The 18,593-nt window shown below is 42.7% G+C and overlaps 1 protein-coding gene across 2 annotated transcripts in view; it reads right to left on the minus strand.

The window, feature by feature from the left end:
* The window catches only part of RSU1 (Ras suppressor protein 1), a 208,380-nt gene extending 190,328 nt beyond the window's left edge, over positions 1-18,052 (minus strand). The window contains exons 1-2 of one of the 2 annotated variants that reach the window (XM_066385509.1): positions 17,871-18,052; positions 17,526-17,637 (exon numbers count right to left, since the gene is read on the minus strand). In XM_066385509.1, coding sequence (XP_066241606.1) covers positions 17,526-17,634 — 109 coding nt within the window. In that variant the 5' untranslated portion in view covers positions 17,635-17,637; positions 17,871-18,052. The remainder of the gene's footprint in view (positions 1-17,525; positions 17,638-17,870) is intronic. The other variant, XM_066385508.1, reaches the window with a different exon arrangement.
* Between the last annotated feature and the right edge of the window lie 541 nt (positions 18,053-18,593).

An 18,593-nucleotide genomic window follows, 5' to 3' on the forward strand; every position in this document is an offset into this window, starting at 1 on the left:
AGAGGACCTGGCTGGCTAAAAATTTCACAGGACAATCAAGGACTCTCTGACTGGGTAATTACTGAGCACAATGAGAGTGTCAAGTCTCCACCTTTGAGATCCTTGTGGGAGTAATGTCAGCCATACATCGTGGCTGGCCCGGGACAGTCTTGGATTATGCCTGCTATTCCCTTCAAACCTATCATGGTTAGTGTTGGGCAGATAAAATGTATTATGCTCACTTTGTTAAAGATTATGCTGCCCACGAGGAGGCCGTCGCCCAGGTGATATTAATGTGTGTTGGGGTGGGCTAAAGGCAGGCAGAATCCTTGTAGCCCGGGGCTTGGTTTTGGGATTAAGACTTTCCTACCCTTTTTGATGTGGGGCGGTACAATCCAATCATGCCTCAGAGAAGTGACTTTGTATTAGAGACTTCCCTATTTTTTATATTGGATTAAAGGTTGTGAAGCTACACTATAAAATGGGGGCAGAACGGGAGCTGGTGCTCTTGGTTCCTGAGATTATCATTAGAAGAAAAAGCAGAGGAGAGCAGAGAAAGGCCACGTGGAGGAGGCCAGGAGAAGCAGCCAAGATGGTGGAGTGCTGAGTGAGATGCCAGTTTGTGTAGAGTTTGTATTTGGGATAAGGAAGGAGATGGGGAACAGAGGTGAATAAGTCTGGTGAGCTAGAAACCTTTGATTCTAGGAAACTCGGATAAGTCAGTGGCTTTGTGAGCACTGAATGTGACTGGGTTTTGGAGCCCAGTGTGTATTTTTACTTGCCCGCCGGGTGCAAGCTAGAATTAAAGACTATGGCCCATCAGTTTTTGGCTCTGCTGTTTCTTTACCGACTGTCCGAATCCAATGCGAACCTGCATGGGCCGGGTGGCTGCTCTGATGGTAGCCCTGGCCCTGGCTTCTGGCTTTACAGTTAGGACAACAAATTACACAGGCACTCGATCTGGGGAACATAAAACATTCAACAAAATCCTAAAATGCCAGATATAATAGGACCATTGACAAAAGAGACATAGAAATATATCTGCAAAGATAATGGCAGTTCAGAAGGAAACAGTACTTATTGCGAGAGAACACATCCAAAAATGCTATAGGGCAGAGATACACCAGGCACTGAAGCTGGACTTGGAAGACACATGGAAACTGAAGGTTATGGAAGCAATCCCAGCTTCCTTAGTGGAGGCAACACATGGAAACAGGGATGGTCCAGGATTGGAGATGCAAACAATATTTTAATGAAATAAATTCAGAAAAATCAAAAGACTAAAAACACTTCTAGGAAAAGAATCATCTTTTCTAGATAACACATGGAAGTAGACATTATTTAAATAGGTTTTTTTCTTCTTCAGCATAAGGGAGCATAAGAAGAGAAAAATAAGCATGATGAAGTCCACAGCCCACTAAAATGAAATTATAGACTTGCTTTCAAAACAACCCAACATATCACAAAGATGTGGCACAGTGGAAACTGTCTCTACAGTTTCATTTTGGCAAAGTATTCCTTTGGTAGCACTTTAGAAAGGGTAGAAAGTTCTGGCTTTACAGCATGACATTTACATCCAGAGGAAAAACATGGCCAGGAAGGCACTAGGGGAATGAGACTAGAAACACACAAAGCAAAGGAGGCTTGAAAGTTTCTGCAATCTTGTCACAGGTCGGAATTGGCCTTCCTTTTGTTGCAAATGAAAGGTTCTGTAACACTGGTCACAATGTTGTAAAGTGCCAAAAGCTACAGAATTAATATTAATATTTTAGGAAATTTAAAGAACATTTTATTAATTTGGGCTAGGCATGCAGAAAGATTTTATGATTAGCATAAGACCAAGATGGCATTGTGTTGTAAATGCAGAAAGAGGAAGGAGACTTGGATTCCCTGACCTTCCCCCATACCTATGGGGGAGGGGTCAACGGCTAGCCAGGTGTAGGGAGAAAGGAATTAAATCTTTTCTTGGGCTAATGGACCATTTGCAGGCATTTGTTCCCATGGAAACAACCCCTCCCCTCCTGAAAGCATGTGGTTAATGTATGTATCTCTAAACAAAAGGTATAAACTTATGCTGTGATGTCAGGTTTTCTCCCCTCCCATATATAATTTGGAGTATATAAACAGCCCCTGAACTGTTTTTGGGGGCTGCACAAGTTTGGTCTGTTGCCCTGTGTCAGCCATATGCTGCTGGCATATTTAATAAATTTCCTCCTTTAATAAAACTTTTCAAAAACTTATTTGGACTATGTGACTCTACAAACACCCATGGATTTAGCTACTTTACAACAACAAATGCTGGTCTGCGATCACCAGTTTACTGCACAGACTGTTCTGAAATGAAGCTGTGGGCAAAAAAGGGGCCACATGCTGAACCTGACAAGCCCAGGGAAAGCCTGCACGGTGGCCCTGCAGCCTCAGAGACCTCGAGTAGCCACACAGGATGGTCTCAAATTAAAACTGTCTTAACTACAAGCAGTTCATAATGGGTAGTCATGTTCTAAGGGAGGTATTTATTTTTCTCTAACAAAGGTCAATGCTTACCTTAATCTAGCCTGGTGGTCTTGATTCTACAATAATTTATCTGATAACATGTCTTTAAAATGTAAGGATCATCTTCTCCTGCCCCTCAGGGCAGGCATCCCACCAGAACAGAAACCAACAGACCCCCTCATTGTTATTGTGATCAGGTGAATAGTTAACTGTTAACTGACTTGTTCCTGCCTCGGTAAAAGAAGTTCAGCACATACATTTTTACCTTTGATCCAATCCCACTGACTTTCCCCGCTTTGCTTTCTCTCATCTCCCTAATCTACCACCAATCAATTTCATGTAAACCCCCTCCCCCTTACGCCGTCCCCTTTGATTCTGGTGTATAAAATAAGTGGTGAAACCACCATTTTCCGGAGCACTTTCTCAATCTGTTGAGACTTTGCTTCCTGGCAATGGTCCAGTTTGGCTCAAATAAACTCATAAAAAAGTCTTACAGGTTTGGAAGATTTTTACATTGACAAAGCAATCAGAAAAACACTGCTATCACCAGAAGGCAAATGGTTTATCCCTTTTTATAGCTTTCATGGTATCAAATATTGCCATACTAGAAGAACCACCAGATCTCCTGGGATATCTAAAGAGGGTCACCTTGTTTGAAAACTCTAGGGGGCACCATTCAAGTACTGTGCTACCTCTTGAATGACAATGCAAATAATATCCTATGTTAATTCATTTCCTCCCAAAGTTATAGAACAAAAACAATTAACTTGAACTAAAAAGAAGGATGGTCCATTTTGGCTCTCCAGTAGGCTACACATAGCAACAGCTCTAAATAACCCTGATTCAGACTCCACAGGGATGTGGGAGCCGGCCAGATGTCAGCAGCAGGAAGTGATGCTGACCAATTTGGGTTCTGCGTCTCCACAATGCATGATTAAAATGCCTGCCCATGTCACATGGCTGAAGTTATTTCACCCTTGGTACTAGAATATAGATTCAGGTCTTCTTAAATATGCAGCTTCTAACAATATATTAAAGTGAAGGCAGACAATAAAGTGTTTGGTACCAAGATATAATACAAATATTATATTCATCAACATGCTCAGAATCCTAAAAACATTTCTTTTGAATTTCCTTCATAATTTAAAACTTAAAAAAAAATAAATCACCACGGTATGAAAGCATTCCTTTATTTCAGAACTAATTATTTTGTAAAGTTGGAAACTCTTTAGTAGCAAGTTTTCCAAACTGATTATTTGACTGAATTCTATTTACGGATAAAGGGTCTATCAACCATAATTAATTGCTCTTTCACTCAACAGAAAGCAATTTATCATAGGAGACCATTGAAAATAAAGTGATTCTCCTTCTATACATAAATAAGAGCAGAGAATTGACAAGCGCAACCCTCCCATGAGCTGGTCATTGACGGGGGAAGGGAGGTTGGTGCATCAATTAGGACATTAAGTCAAAAGACAGTAGACTCGAGGTACTGTCTTATTAGCAATGTAGAACCTATGTCATTCCCAACCAACAGATCACTTTATAGCCTCTTCTTCAGTAAACAAAGACGAATTATATTTATGAAGTTGCCTGGGATAATTAAAGCGAAAAACACAGTAAACTACCCAAGATGCACACTTTGAACTGCTCATGAGGTTTATGTAGGGCAGTGTTAACAACACTCAGTAAACTACTTGGTACGAGAGGGACAGAATATCAGTGCTCACCCTGGAATACAGCAGGTTAATGTAGGGCAGTGTTAACAACACTCAGTAAACTACTTGGTATGAGAGGGACAGAATACCAGTGCTCACCCTGGAATACAGCAGGTTAATGTAGAGCAGTGTTAACAACACTCAGTAAACTACTTGGCATGAGAGGGACAGAATACCAGTGCTCACCCTGGAATACAGCAGGTTAATGTAGAGCAGTGTTAACAACACTCAGTAAACTACTTGGTATGAGAGGGACAGAATACCAGTGCTCACCCTGGAATACAGCAGGGCCCCCCATCCGCGGCTTCACTCTCCAGTTTCAGTTACCCACGGTCAACCATGGCCTGGACTATTAACTGGAAAGTTCCAGAAATAAACAGTAAGTTTTAAATTGCTCACCATTCTTTCTGAGCTTCATGAAATCTTGGTAGTCCTGTTCCATCCCTCCTGGGAGCTGAATCATCCCTTTGTCCAGCGTTTCCATGCTGTGGACACTCCTGTCCTTTAGTCACTTAGTAACCATCTCTGTTATCTGATAACTGTCGCAGTATCACAGTGCTTGTGTTCAAGTCACCCTCTTTGAGTTAATGAGGGCCATAAAGCACCAGAGTAATGATACTGCAGTTCAGACATACCAAAAAGAAGCTATAAAGTGCTTCCTTTAAGTGAAAAGGTGAGTACAGTACAATAAGGTATTTACTGAGACAGATCACAGCCACAAAACTTTTATTGCAGTTATTGTTATGATTGCTGTTATTACTAGTTATTGTTAACCCCTTACTGTGCCAAGTTATTAAACTTTATCACAGGTACATATATTTAATAAAAAACATGGTATACATAAGGTCAGTACTATCCGTGGCTTCAGGCAAGCACTGGGGGGTCTTAGACCGTATCCTTTGCAGATAAGGGGGGACAAGTGTGTATGACAAGCAAAGAATGATTAAGAAATCATTCTTAATACATGATTTTTCCAATGGAAAAATATGCTGGTCCTGAAATAAAGGATGATGTTAGTAGTATCTGGTATAGAGTATGTACTCAAAAAACGATGGTTATGATCAGTAATTAGGAAATTCTGCATTTGTTCAGCTGACGTTCAGGCTGTTGTGATGATCTCATTGTGGGAGCTCCAGTGGGGCAGGAGACTGGGGTGAAGAGTCTAATGGTCCTCGGAGTGAGGCGTGCAGATAGGGTTTGTGGGTGCCATCTGGGACACACCCATCTGCCAGATCCGTGTATGTAAGGAGGAAAGGGACGGGCAAATGAGGCTGGGCAGGCCTGTGGGGGGAGGCATCACCAGGAGATAGAGGGAGACCTGCAGCTGGTCAGAAAAAACATCCCAGCAGTGAGCTGGGACAGCTGATGAGTGTCAGTCCAGGAGGCTAGTTATCTGAGACTGGAGAAGGAAGCACCGGCGGTCAGGGTAAGGAATAACATGGAGAGAGAAGCTGAAGGCCAAGGGTAACATCCATGAGCTGCCCGTGAGACCAAATGATGGGTGTGGATGAGACCAGTGGCACCGAGGTTCTCGAGCACTCAGTGGCTGCTGGATTTCCAGCTCTCTGACTCAGAACCGCCTCTTCCGAGGCAGCAGGTCTACGATTCCACTCTTTCCGCTTCTGCAGGGGATGTGCCTTTTCAGGGTCTTGGGTTGAGGTAAGAGTATGGACAGAGGCGGAAGTGGAGGCTGCTCACAGAGAGACATCAGAAACCAGAGACACACATCTACCATCAGACCCCGGGAAGCAAAAGTGCCCCTGCCCTGCCAGCTGCATCATCTCCACAGACGTGGAAGTTGAGGATGCCCAGTACTGTCTGAAAAGGAAAGCAAGCACACTGAATACTGCCCGTGTCCTCATTTGGCAAAAAATGAACTTAAGGACAAAGATTCCTTTTTATCTTCTGGATCCCTTAAAATGCCATACAATTGGGCCAGTTGTGGATTTGTTTGCTGTATTTGTTTGGACCACTAAAAACAGGGTCGGAGTTCTTTGTTTGAAACAGCTTTTAAAGGATTCTCTGCTCACTTGGTTACTCAACCTCTCTGTGCCTCATTTTTCTCATTTAAAATTGTAAGAAAAATGGTTAATAATAGTACTATATCATGTAAGGTAATATGAGGAATAAAAAAGGAAACTAAAGTGTTACAACTGTGCCAAGTATGTTCTAAGAATTTAGTAAACATCAGCTATAATGTTACTTTATTTTTACATTTTTTATTTTAGTGAGTGGCTCTACAGTGCCCAGCATGGCACACTGATGTAGCAGGCACCACATGAAAGTTCGTTCTTATCTCTTTTATAATTCATTTCACAGAAACAAATAAACTCAGACTTTCATTTTCAAAATGAGGAACCTGTGCTCTAGAGAAACCCAGTGATTTTCATCAGGGTGTCTCATGGAATTACAATCTGGGTCTCAGGTTCTTGGAACAGCATCTTCTTGCTTTGCTTTGCTTTGCTTTGAGGCACTTTTATGTAATTGTCATATTTCATTTAAAATAGAAAGGCATCTTCTCATTCTGGTTTATACTCGCTCTGGTATGGCAGGAATTGCCACCACCTTGAAAAGAGCACTCCGTCCAGGTGTGAATATTATTTTCCCATTTTGGAAAGAAGCGGAAGCACTGGAATCCCGAACCATTGGCTGCAGTCTCAGTTCTGACTCTGGTACCTGTGGAACCTGAGAAAAATCATTGTACCTCTTGGGGCCACAGTCCCCTTACCTGTAAATAAAGAGCTTAACGTTTTGAATTCTAGGGTTCTATTAACTGATTCTAAAAGTACACCTATTTTATGTTACACAAATACAACTGTTTATGCATGAAAATTAGTCACTACAGACAACCTGAAGAAGGACAGGGAAAGGGAGGGGTGAGGTAGAAAGGTAGGTGTGGAATAAAACTGACTCTGGATCTTGAAGATCTTACTAACCCTGAAAAAAGCTTTAAGCATTTCCCTTTTAATGGGAGTTTAAAATCAGCTTACCTCCTTTGTGGCACTCATATTCTATAACGTGCCACAGTGTTTTATTGCCTCCCTTATTACAGTCGTCCCCTTATTCACGAGGATGTATTCAAAGACCCCCTAGTGGATGTCTAAAACCATGGACAGTAGAGAAGAACCCTATATATACTATTTTTCCCTATACATACATACTTATGATAAAGCTTAATTTATAAATTAGGCAAAGTAAGAGATTAACAACAATAATAAAACAGACTATAACATTACACTGTAATAAAAGCTACATAAACGTGTGTGTGTCTCCCTCGAAATAACTTATCGACTGTACTCACCTTTTCACTTAAAGGAAGCCCTTTAGGGCTTCTCTCTTCATATCCGAATTGCCTGCATCTTCACATGTGCTCAGGGGCCGCCATTACTGAGTAAACTAACAGTGATACCCCAACAGCAGCTATGATAACCACGGCTACTCAGTGACTAACAGGCAGGGATTGCCTACAGCACGGAGCCCAAAGACAGAGATAATGTAGGTCCAGGCTGGATTAAGTGAGATAGCAGGAGATTTCATCACAAAACTCAGAAAAGGGTACAATTCAAAACAAAAATTGTTTATTTCTAGAATTTTTCATTTAATATTTTTGAACCAAGGATGACCACAGGTAATTGAAACCATGGCACATAAAATCAAAGATAGACAGAGACCTGTGGTGGCGCAGTGGATAAAACGTCAACCTGGAAACACTGAGGTTGCCGGTTCAAAACCCTGGCTTGCCTGGTCAAGGCACATATGGGAGTTGATGCTTCCTGCTCCTCCCCCTTCTCTCTCTCTCCCCCCCTAAAATGAATAAATAAATAAACAAAGATAGACAGAGACAACTGTTAAGTTTCAAGCACTTCCCCAGTTTTGGTGACTCTTCCGTTTAAAAAGTATGTAAAACTGTACTCCACGACAAACAATTCCAATCCTAGGTCTACAACCAACAGCAATGAATATGTATTCACTAAAAAGACATCTGCACTTATGTTCATAGCAGCACTATTGGTAACAGCCCTGGCCTAGAAATCACCCACAGATCCATCAACAGCAGACAGATGAATAAACTGATGGAGCCACTCATTGGATCTACAACCAACCTCATAGCATGAATGAAGCTCGTGAACATGATGCTGAGCAAGAGAATCACATACTCAAGAGTGCACTGCGGCCCTGGCCGGTTGGCTCAGTGGTAGAGCGTCAGCCTGGCGTGCAGGAGTCCCGGGTTCGATTCCCGACTAGGGCACACAGGAGAAGTGCCCATCTGCTTCTCCACCCCTCCCCCTCTCCTTCCTCTCTGTCTCTCTCTTCCCCTCCTACAGCCAGGGCTCCATTGGAGCAAAGTTGGCCCAGGCGCTGGGGATGGCTCTATGGCCTCGCCTCAGGCGCTAGAATGGCTCTGGTTGCAACAGAGCAATGCCCCAGATGGGCAGAGCATCACCCCCTGGTGGGCATGCCAGGTGGATCCCGGTCAGGCGCATGCAGGAGTCTGTCTGACTGCATCCCCGTTTCCAACTTCAGAAAAATACAAAAAAAAAAAAAAAAAAAAAAGAGTGCACACTGCATAATTCTTTCTTTAAAAAATGATGCATAAAAACAGGCAAAACAAATCTATACTTTCAGAATTGGGACTGTCACTAAGGAGACAGTGACTGGGAAGGGCAGGGGCTCTGGAGTGCTGATCATGTTCCACTTCTTGGTCTGAAAATACATCAAGCTATACTGTTATAAATGCACTTATCTCTATGAAGACCTCAACAAAGTTGTTTATTTTTAAGTGAGTATGTATATTTTTAAGAGTATACATAAGTGTTTTGGAAAAAAGGGGCTCCTGTGTCCTCAGCCAATCCTATCCAATACAAAACCATTAGCTCACACAAACAGGTGCCATGTCTTCTAGGCCGGCTTGCCCCTGGGCACTCAGTATACACTTGCTGAATTAGCTGTTTTATCTTTATATGTGCATGTGCTTGTCAAATGCGTTAGTGACATAAATAAGGCAAGACAGTGTACGCTAAGAACATAGCTTCTGATGTCTGACTACCTGGGTTCCAACCCTGGCTACACTGCTTACAGACTGTGACTTGGAGTAAGTTACTTAAATTCTAGAATTCTGTTTCCTCAGATAGAACCTAGAAGATAAGGAGGAGAATAACAATCATAATAAAATTGTGAGGTTTAAAATAAATAATCCATAAGGAGGGTTTAGGACTATGTCTGGCTAATGGCAAGCATGTGTGTTTGAGTGCGTGTATCAATATACTCATTATATATGGCATTTTAATTATATTATCTGTTTTTTACCCTTCTAATAAAGAATGCACAACTTAAATAACACAAACATATAACAGGTTAAATAGTTATTTTTCACACAGCCTGAGGACTGAAATATTTACAGGTCTATAAAACAATCCTACATACGAACATTTGCAAAACAACTTTTTGTATACTGAGGTTACAAACCATGTTACCAATCCCTGGTCTACAATATGCCTTAAAAAAACCAAGAGGCCAAGAGCCCTTCCAATTAACTATGTGGTGTGATGTGTGTCTTCATTTGGGCCAGTTTACCCTTAAAATCATGACCTACTCTTCAGTCCAGAGAAATAATGAACAGATGTGCAGAAAAACATATTAAATGAAAAGGTTTTTTATGAAGTGCAGGTAAATTACAACTAACAGTGCCATTTCATGTAATTCAGGTTTAGTCTGTTGAACCGATACTCCCCAAACACAATCTTCTCCAGCACACTTCATAGCGTTTCTGAGCTAAGGTTCTAAGTTTGAAGATAGAAAAACATGAATTAATATACTATGTAAAGACATCTCGCATCTGATCACTAAACGCATTTCAGATTAATAGTTTTTAGAAGATCACAAGGGAAAGGGTGGAGTTCACAGTTAATACTGACCAGACAGAGCACAAGTTGCTTCTAGTGTTTTCCTCCAGTAAAAGCTCTACAACAACACGATAAACCTGTTCTCCAGGCTGTGAACTAGCCAAATGATGCATTTTATTTGTCCAGTGTTTTCAAGAATTAGAAAAGAGAAAAGGCCTGGAGGTAAGGCCTGCTGCCCCCGGCAGTCCCGGAAACCCCACTCCTTCACCTGAGCCAGGCTCCCGGGATACTTCAGGGGTGGGAAACAACGTTGCAGTTATTACAGAACAAGGGAGTCAGATACACTTTAGTGTGAACTCTGATTCTTCCACTGTGTGATGCTGGGACTTACAGACTCTAGATAGCCTACTTGCTTATCCTTAAAATGCTGCACCAAAGCGTGATGTTACTAAGTGTGAGAAGCACTTAACCCCAGTGTAAGCAATCAAGCATGAACCAGTCAGAATCTCAAATGCAGATATGATGGGCTGAACTGTGGCTCCTTAAGATTCCTATGTTGAAGCACTAACCCCCAGTATCTCAGAATGTCAGTGTATTTGGAGACAGGACCTTTAAACAAGTGATCAAGTTAAAATGAGGCAGTAAGGTGAGCCATGATCCAAACTGACTGGTATTCTTATGAGTCAAGGAAAGAGGACACACAGAGAGACACCAGAGACACGCACACAGAGGGAAGACCACGTGAGGAAACAGCGAGAAGGCAACCATCTACAAGCCAAGGAGAGAGGCCGCAGGGGAAACCAGCCCTGCCTACACCTTGATCTTGGACTTCTAGCCTTTCAAACCGTGAGGAGCAAATGTCTGTTGTTTAAGCCCTCTAGCCTGTGGTATTGTGTTTGGCAGCCCTAGCAAACCAATATTATATTATCAATTATCTCTCTGTCTTTACCAACATCTCAAATCCAAAATACTCTTTCACAGTGGTAAACCTCACACACTGATGAAACATGCCCAAAGAGAGCTGGAAAATTCACTGACTGGTCAGCCCCTCTCTATTCAGAAGCTCCTGTGCCTCAAGCAGAGGCTTCAGGCCTGCACTGCAGTTATGAAATACCCTAATACTAAAGGTTGCTATGAGCTTCTTAGATAAAGTAACATAAAAGAGGATATCTCTTTACCGGAAGAAAGAGGCATGACTAGGCGAGAGGAAACTGCCCAGGCAGGAGTGAATGATGAGGCCTGTGGGCTGAGGAAGCCTGAGAAACCAGAGGCTCAACACTGACCCCTGCTGGTCAGGTACTTAATCTACATGGACTGTTCCCTGACATTTTTAATAATGTCATTTTAATTTGGTCCTGTCTCCAAATACACTTCTCTTTTGCCTTAATAAAAAAAATAAATCAACCTGCACAAACCTGCTATTCAATGAAGCAACAGACCTTTATATAATGTAAAGAAATCGATTCTAGTTTCTGCTTTGTAATGGTGATCTCATGTATCTAGACTGAATTTCTTTAAATCAGGATCATGTAAATTTATGAAAAGAAGATCCAGGATCGGGTTTTCAATTATTATCTGTATCAACTCTAGCACTGATGACCACAATTAAAAGCTGGCTCTAATGGCAAAGCAATGGATGCTACGGTTTCTTATGATTATAAGATAACTACTCCTGACCCATTAAATAGCTTACAGTTTTCTTAACATAGCAAATACTGATTTATCACTGGGTAATTTAAAGATTCAACAGAAATAAACTCCCAAAGACTCAGTTTAGATCATGCCCATCACAGGAAAAAAAAAAAAAATCAATAAATAGCTATTAGATGACATACAGTATCTTAATTATTAGTTTAAAAGTTGCAGGGTTTTATGTTGTCCGTCATCCTGAACAGACACGAGCACACCACAAGCACTATCCTGTGAAACACCCTGCTGTCCTCCGCCACCTCCCACTGGCCACGGCTCTGAACAGCGGCCATGGGGAGCCACTGCTCTTCCTCCCGACCCATCAGGCTGACACGCCCACCTGCCTTCTCCCAGGAAATCTCAACCAGGTGAGACAAGAGGCTCCAGGTGCCCAGACACGATGGAACAGTGAAACCAGCAGGTGAAGACCAAGGGAGGAGTGTCACGACCAAGTGCCAAAAACTGAAGAAACATTGTTTTGCATATTTTATACAATCATGTAAGAGTTTAAAATATTAACAATAGTGAATATAAAGACTAATATTTACCATGATATAGACCAAATGTTTGTGTTTTGCCCTAAAATCATATACTGAAACCTAACCCCCACGGTGTAATGGTATTAGGAGAGGGACCTTTAGGTAGTGATGAGGTCATGAGGGTGAATTAGAGATTAGTTACCTTATGAAGAGACACCAAAGAGATCTCTTGTCCTTATTATCATGTGGACACAATGAGACAGCTATCTATGAAACAAGAAGTGGACCCACACCAGACACCGAATTTGCCCATTCCTTAACCTTAGACTTTCAGCTTCCAGAATCATGAGGAATAAATTTCTGTCACTTATAAGCCACCCACACTATGGTACTCTGTCACAGCAGCCCGAACAAATGAACTGAAACATGCAAGACAGTATACGAGGCACATTACAGGTCATGACTCACAGCATTCTGAGGTAACTACTCTTACTATTTCCATTTCACAGAGGAGAAACCTGAGGCAGAGAAGTTAAGTGACTTGCCCAAGGTTAGACTGCTAATAACAAAAAAAGCTGCTTACAAAAAAAAAGATGCCATTGAACCAGTATGTCAAATCATTGAAAAACTGTAAAAGGTCGTATATTATTAGTTTAGTTACATGAAAGGGGTCACAATTTTTCTTTATTTTAATTTCCTACCTGGATGAAACAGTATCAGTTTTTACAAGGCCCCAAAATCAAAGGTTGAACACTGAACAGTTCTATCGTGTTCTTGAAGGTTGTGAACTCTTCTTCCTCTGGAAGTTGAGAAGTCTGTGGCAGGGAGATGGGCTACGTGTCCCCTCACCTGTGATATCTTTCCCCCCTAACTCCCCTGAACTCTTAACTAAAGCGACACCATCCTTCCTCAGTCAACTTGCCCCAAGCACAATGCCAAGCACCGAGATAACAGAACCGGGCCCAGAAGAACCACTTACACCAGGCAGGATGGAATGGTGAGAGGCCCTCAGAGGAGGTGACACAAGAATGGAGTCACGTGGATAGATGAGCCGTTCTTTCCTTTACAAGCAGTAAGAGATGAGGGAGGGAGGGAGGGAGGAATTAACTGGAGAGAGAAAAGGGCTTCCCAGGCCAAGACGCTGCAGGTTTCAGATCACAAAGGTGGACACATACAGGCAACAGGAGTAAAAATAAAAACGGTCTTAATGAAGATCACAGCTAACGGACATGGTCTTCCCAGCTCTTCCATCTTTCCCCCAAAGACAACCCACAGGCACATCTCAGAGATACCGTGCCTCTGGTCCCAGAAAACCACTGTGGAGCCTGTATCACAATAAAGCAAGTCATCATTTTTTTGCTGCTAGAGGGTCCTTGCTTTCAATCTGTAAAAATATACAGCTATGAAGCACAATAAAATGAGGTGTGTCAAGTATGAGACAAAATCATTCTCTGTCCGTGCAAATGAACTATTCCCCATGTTTAATCTCAACTCTACTCCATAAAAACTTTATAAAGACAGTTAACTGTATGTCTGTAACTAGTAATTCCCAACACAGGTGATTACTTCCAGGTTTAACTCGGCTTGTGAAACTGCCATTCCAGATAACCTATGAATACTTCTGTGGATTATTTTAGGGTCCTTTAGAAAGGCCACTTCCTCCAAGGCAGGTTATTTTTCTTCTTTAAGATTGATCTGAAAGATATTTTAGTCTAACCTGAAGAAAATTAGTAAAGGCATGACCACACAGAAAGCAATCAACTTGAAGAGATTAAACCATCAAAAAAGACTTGGAAATAAGAAAAGTCTTCCAGGCTACTGACAGGATTCTGGGCTCCCGGAAGCTGATTACAAGACCCTTCAAAAGTGACTTTATCACCCAGGTGAAGACAGCTGCTGCGTGGGAGTTTCTGCAGTGAAATGCCTTTAATAAAAAGAACTGATGTCATCACTCTTGGAAGCCTTAAGAACAGCTGTGCAGATTACATGTCATATAGGGGGAAAAAAAGAAAAAATGAGAGATAATTAAAAAAAATAGCAATCTAAATCTCTAAAAACCCTAGGCAAAATGCCAAACCCTAAAGGTCCTAATAAACCTCAGAAAAGCATCAACATAGGACACAAATATCTCGCTCAGTCTGATTAACCAGACTACTCTTGGTTCAGGCCACTATGGTGGAAGTGGTAACATCCGCGGCTTACAGGCTCCACCTGGAAGTTTCCATTAATAGTTAGCATCTCATGTGCACACACCCAGTAGCAGGCATAGTACTCAGCAGCTGACATATATCAGTGCGTTTAGCACTAAACCAATACTACCAAAAGGGTATTCATGTCTCCATTAGACAATGAGGAAACTGAGGCTCAGAAAGTTTAAGTAGCTTCTCTAAAGTTTCACAGCAGTAAGTAGAAGACAGAGAATTTGAAACCACCCTATTCAACTCCCAGGCCCCACTTATAAGAACTGTATGTACTCTTCTGCATTTCAAGACAGGATCTGACCATATACAGAACCTAGCAGAAAACTCTAAAACCTGTCTGCTGGCTCTGGGAAGTTTTCTCCGTCAGAGATCTTTTGGTGTCTGGGCTCCTGAAAACATTTTTTAAAAGGAATTTACTGTCTCAGAGGAAGCGCTGTGCTTATAAGACAATCTCTCAAGCAGAAAGATGACATTTCATACAATGATACTAAGTACAAAACCTTCATTCTTATCTTCAGAACTTAATTCTCACTTATCTTTTGAGAAACTGAAAACGTAAGGACAATGAAGAGAAAGTACAAGACAATTACCATTCTCTGTCCATGCAAATGAACCATTCCCTGTTTTCAATATCAACACTAATCCATAAAGACCTTATAATGATAGTTAAACTGTTTTAAGTAAAGGAATATGGGACTTCTTATACTAAATTAATATAACCACATCCAGTATTTTAATATATAAAATATCAAAATACATGGAGTAAGCATTATGTGCACTACTGATAAATTCCAGCTGATGAATGGGCTCCTGAACGCATTCTGGAAACCTCCAGGCTCTAGAGTCCAGAAGTAAGGGAGGCAGAGCAGAAAGCAGCCACTCCTTGGATCCACACACACTGCAGAGGCCAAATTCACTTCCACTGAACTCCCCAGGAAATAGATTCTTCCTTTAGTTACTTCTCTAGGAAATTTTAAGAATGATCTTACTTTATGCCACTTCATATTACACAGGAAACATCTTTTTCAGGAAGCCAGTGGATATCTTTTCGTCTTCAATAGAAGGCAATGCCTCAAAGAGATACTGCAACTGAACCAAAATAGCTACACCACTCTCTCTTCTTATAAATATTACAGAAAAAAATCCTCTTCAGAGCTGACAAGTATAACATTTTTTTTTGCTGAAAGCAATCTCCTTCTTCAAGCCCATGAATAAGAGGGTGCCCAGGGGCAGAAAGCCATGGGGCCAAGAATACAGCAGAGCGAGGCCTCCTTCTGGCCACTCACCATGGCCTCCCTCTATTGCAATGATCATGAGGACCACAGCAGAGCCAGGCAGGGGCAGCTCGGGACACATCTAGATCCACAGGTGCCAATTCAGAACCAGAGACATCTGTTCTGCTGCTGCCACCAAGAAGCCATCACCACTGAGAGATACCAATACGTACCAGGAGGCTGAGATGCTAATTAGTACAAAAGCTAAGCTTAATGGCAGGTACCTTCCTAACAGTCACCAAATGCAAAACACCTACAACTTTTCATCTTATTTTTGGAGACGTACTAATGGCACCAACCCCAATCTCTGTCCCAGGCACAGCCATGGAGTCACAGTAAATATGACTCTGCTCTGTCCATACCTAACTACCAATCCATCACCTTTGAGGGCCTCTTGAACCTCTTCCACTCTTCTCCAGTGTCACATCCTGGCCTGGCTCTCATAAACTCACAGGCCTCATCCATCCTTCTTTCCTTCAATCATCAAACATTCTTGAGCACCTACTGTGTTCCAGGTAATATTACAAAGAAGGCAAATATGAACATTGCACAGCTTTAGCCCCTCCAGTCTCCCTGTGGGGCAGAGAGACATCTAGATTAAAAACACATTATAGTCCTGTGTAACAAGTCATGAAGCAAGGGATGTCTAACTTTATAGAAGTGAGGGTAACCTATGTCAGCTGATACAGACAGGCTTTACCTAGGCTGTAAGGTCTAAGCTGACTCTTAATAGTAAAAATATTTTGGGTGAAGAAGAGTAGAGAGGGAGCAAACGAAACTTGTAAAAGGCATACAAACCTGAAGGCGTGTGCCCTGGTTCAGGAGGGCGATGAGGTACAATGGCTGGGATGCCAAATGTAAGGAAGGGATGGGAGCTAAGGTAGGCTGTGGTCAGACTCAGGAAGGCCTTGCATATCACGCCAAGGAAACTGGAGCATTACTGTTGGTAACGAACGACCCGGAAGTGTTTATGGGAGAAGGTCCGGACTGAAGACACATTTAGCCTGAAGAGTGTTTTGTTTCACCTTTATAAAGTATTTTTCAAATACTGAAACTAGTTGCCAACTTCTAAAAATTAGTACATTTCACCTGGATACTTCGTTTCTTAAAAATAAAATCCAACAACACTGAGCCAATGTCCCCAGTTGGTAACAACTGTTTGGATCTGGGTAGCAGATGGGATACTGTACTTAAGAGGTTCATGACCATCCTCACCTGGCCCTCACAGGCCTTTGAGCTTGTACATCCCAGTTTAAAGGACGGAATAACACAGAGGCTTTTGTTACAGAAAACACAGAAAGCTGTGACTAAACCACAGGGGCAGTAAACCTGGAGGCAAGAGGAGAATTAGGAAAACATCTATAACAGCACAAGCTGGGAATAACAAAAGCCTGAACTAAAGAGAACATAGACCCAGAAAACAGTAATGAGTGCAAAGGTGTTGAATGGACTCGAGCACAAGGACACTTAACACATAACATTTGTATGGAATTTGTTCACCGGCCAAAGACTATATATTAGGAGAAAAGAAAAACGATTCAGAAGTTATTTTCAATAAACAAATTAAGTGGCTATTAAGTAAACTATGTGAACAAGCCACCTGAATGCCATAAATCAGCATAGACAACTGCTGAAGTACAGCAGGTACCGTCTGAGAGATTCTTGTCCTAAACAGAGCAAATCCTGACTGCACCCTTTCTGAGCTAAGATCTTAACAAGTGGTGTTTACAAGCAGAAGGCGGAATATAAACCATTACAACCTCCAACATCATGACCAGCAGTTACTTGGAAAACTTATAAGTCCTTCTAGTTCCTCCAGGGGGAAGGCCCTGACCGAGAGAAAACTCACACAGGCCGTTGACATCCAGCATGTTGGAGATGCCGCGGTCACTCATGTCCACTTCCGGCTGGTTCTTCTCCCGACTCTCCTCCACCAACTTTTTCAGAGACTTGGACATGATCTGTACCAAACGACAACAACAGAGCACGTGGGTGAATGCAGGAGGGTGCAGGGACAGAATGGAGAGAGCACCGTCTGGCACTCTCGGTTTTCCCCTGGACCTGGAAAGTGGACATCAGCAGGCAGGGTCCGGGTGCACGGAGGATGGGGCGCGGCAGGGGAGTTAGAAGGGTCCAGAAACCCTCCGGCCGCGCAGAGACAAGCAAAGTCACGTGCAATGCCACAGACACTCACCGCGGAGAACTGCACCTAGCAGGTTGGGCGTGGAAACAACTGGCTGCGGCAGGGCGGACTCCGCAGTGAGATACACTCCGCCCGAGCTAAACGGGAACTCGAACAGGGAACACGCCCTGTCCCGTCGCTCGGCGCAGGCGCACTCGATGCCACGCGCAGCACCCCGTCCCGCCTGAGCCGCACCCTTCCCAAATTAGGAGAACACTTTACTAGGCATTGCCCGGGGCCGAGGCTCCGCCTATATAAGAACGTGTATCCCTCATCCGGCCAATCACGTCCGTTTTCAGGCTTCGAGACCCCGCCCCACCCGGAGATTAGTCCATTCACCTGAAATTCGGTTTTCGGGATATCGATTGGACTGGAGTTTGCGCGAGCGCACTAGGGTTAGCGCAGGCTCAGTTCTTAGGTAGAAGCTCAGAGAGCTGTGGGCGGAAGTGGAGAAGCCTAGGAAGTGTCTGTGAAATTAGGGGTTTTAGGAGGGGCTAGGTTTTAGCCGGGGAGGCAAAAATAAATTTTTCTGTGTCCCGTTTCTATAGCTGTGAGTCTATTTATAAGAAGTTGCTGCCATGAGTCTCTTATTCATTATTGTGCCTTCCGCTGTATCATGAACTCCTCGAAGGGAAGAACTGCATGACACTGGCGGGGTTGTTCAATTGATTAGAGCAGGGGTCCCCAAACTTTTTACACAGGGGGCCAGTTCACTGTCCCTCAGACCATTGGAGG

Source organism: Saccopteryx leptura, chromosome 5 (genome assembly GCF_036850995.1).
Source record: "Saccopteryx leptura isolate mSacLep1 chromosome 5, mSacLep1_pri_phased_curated, whole genome shotgun sequence".
Taxonomy (NCBI): domain Eukaryota; kingdom Metazoa; phylum Chordata; class Mammalia; order Chiroptera; family Emballonuridae; genus Saccopteryx; species Saccopteryx leptura.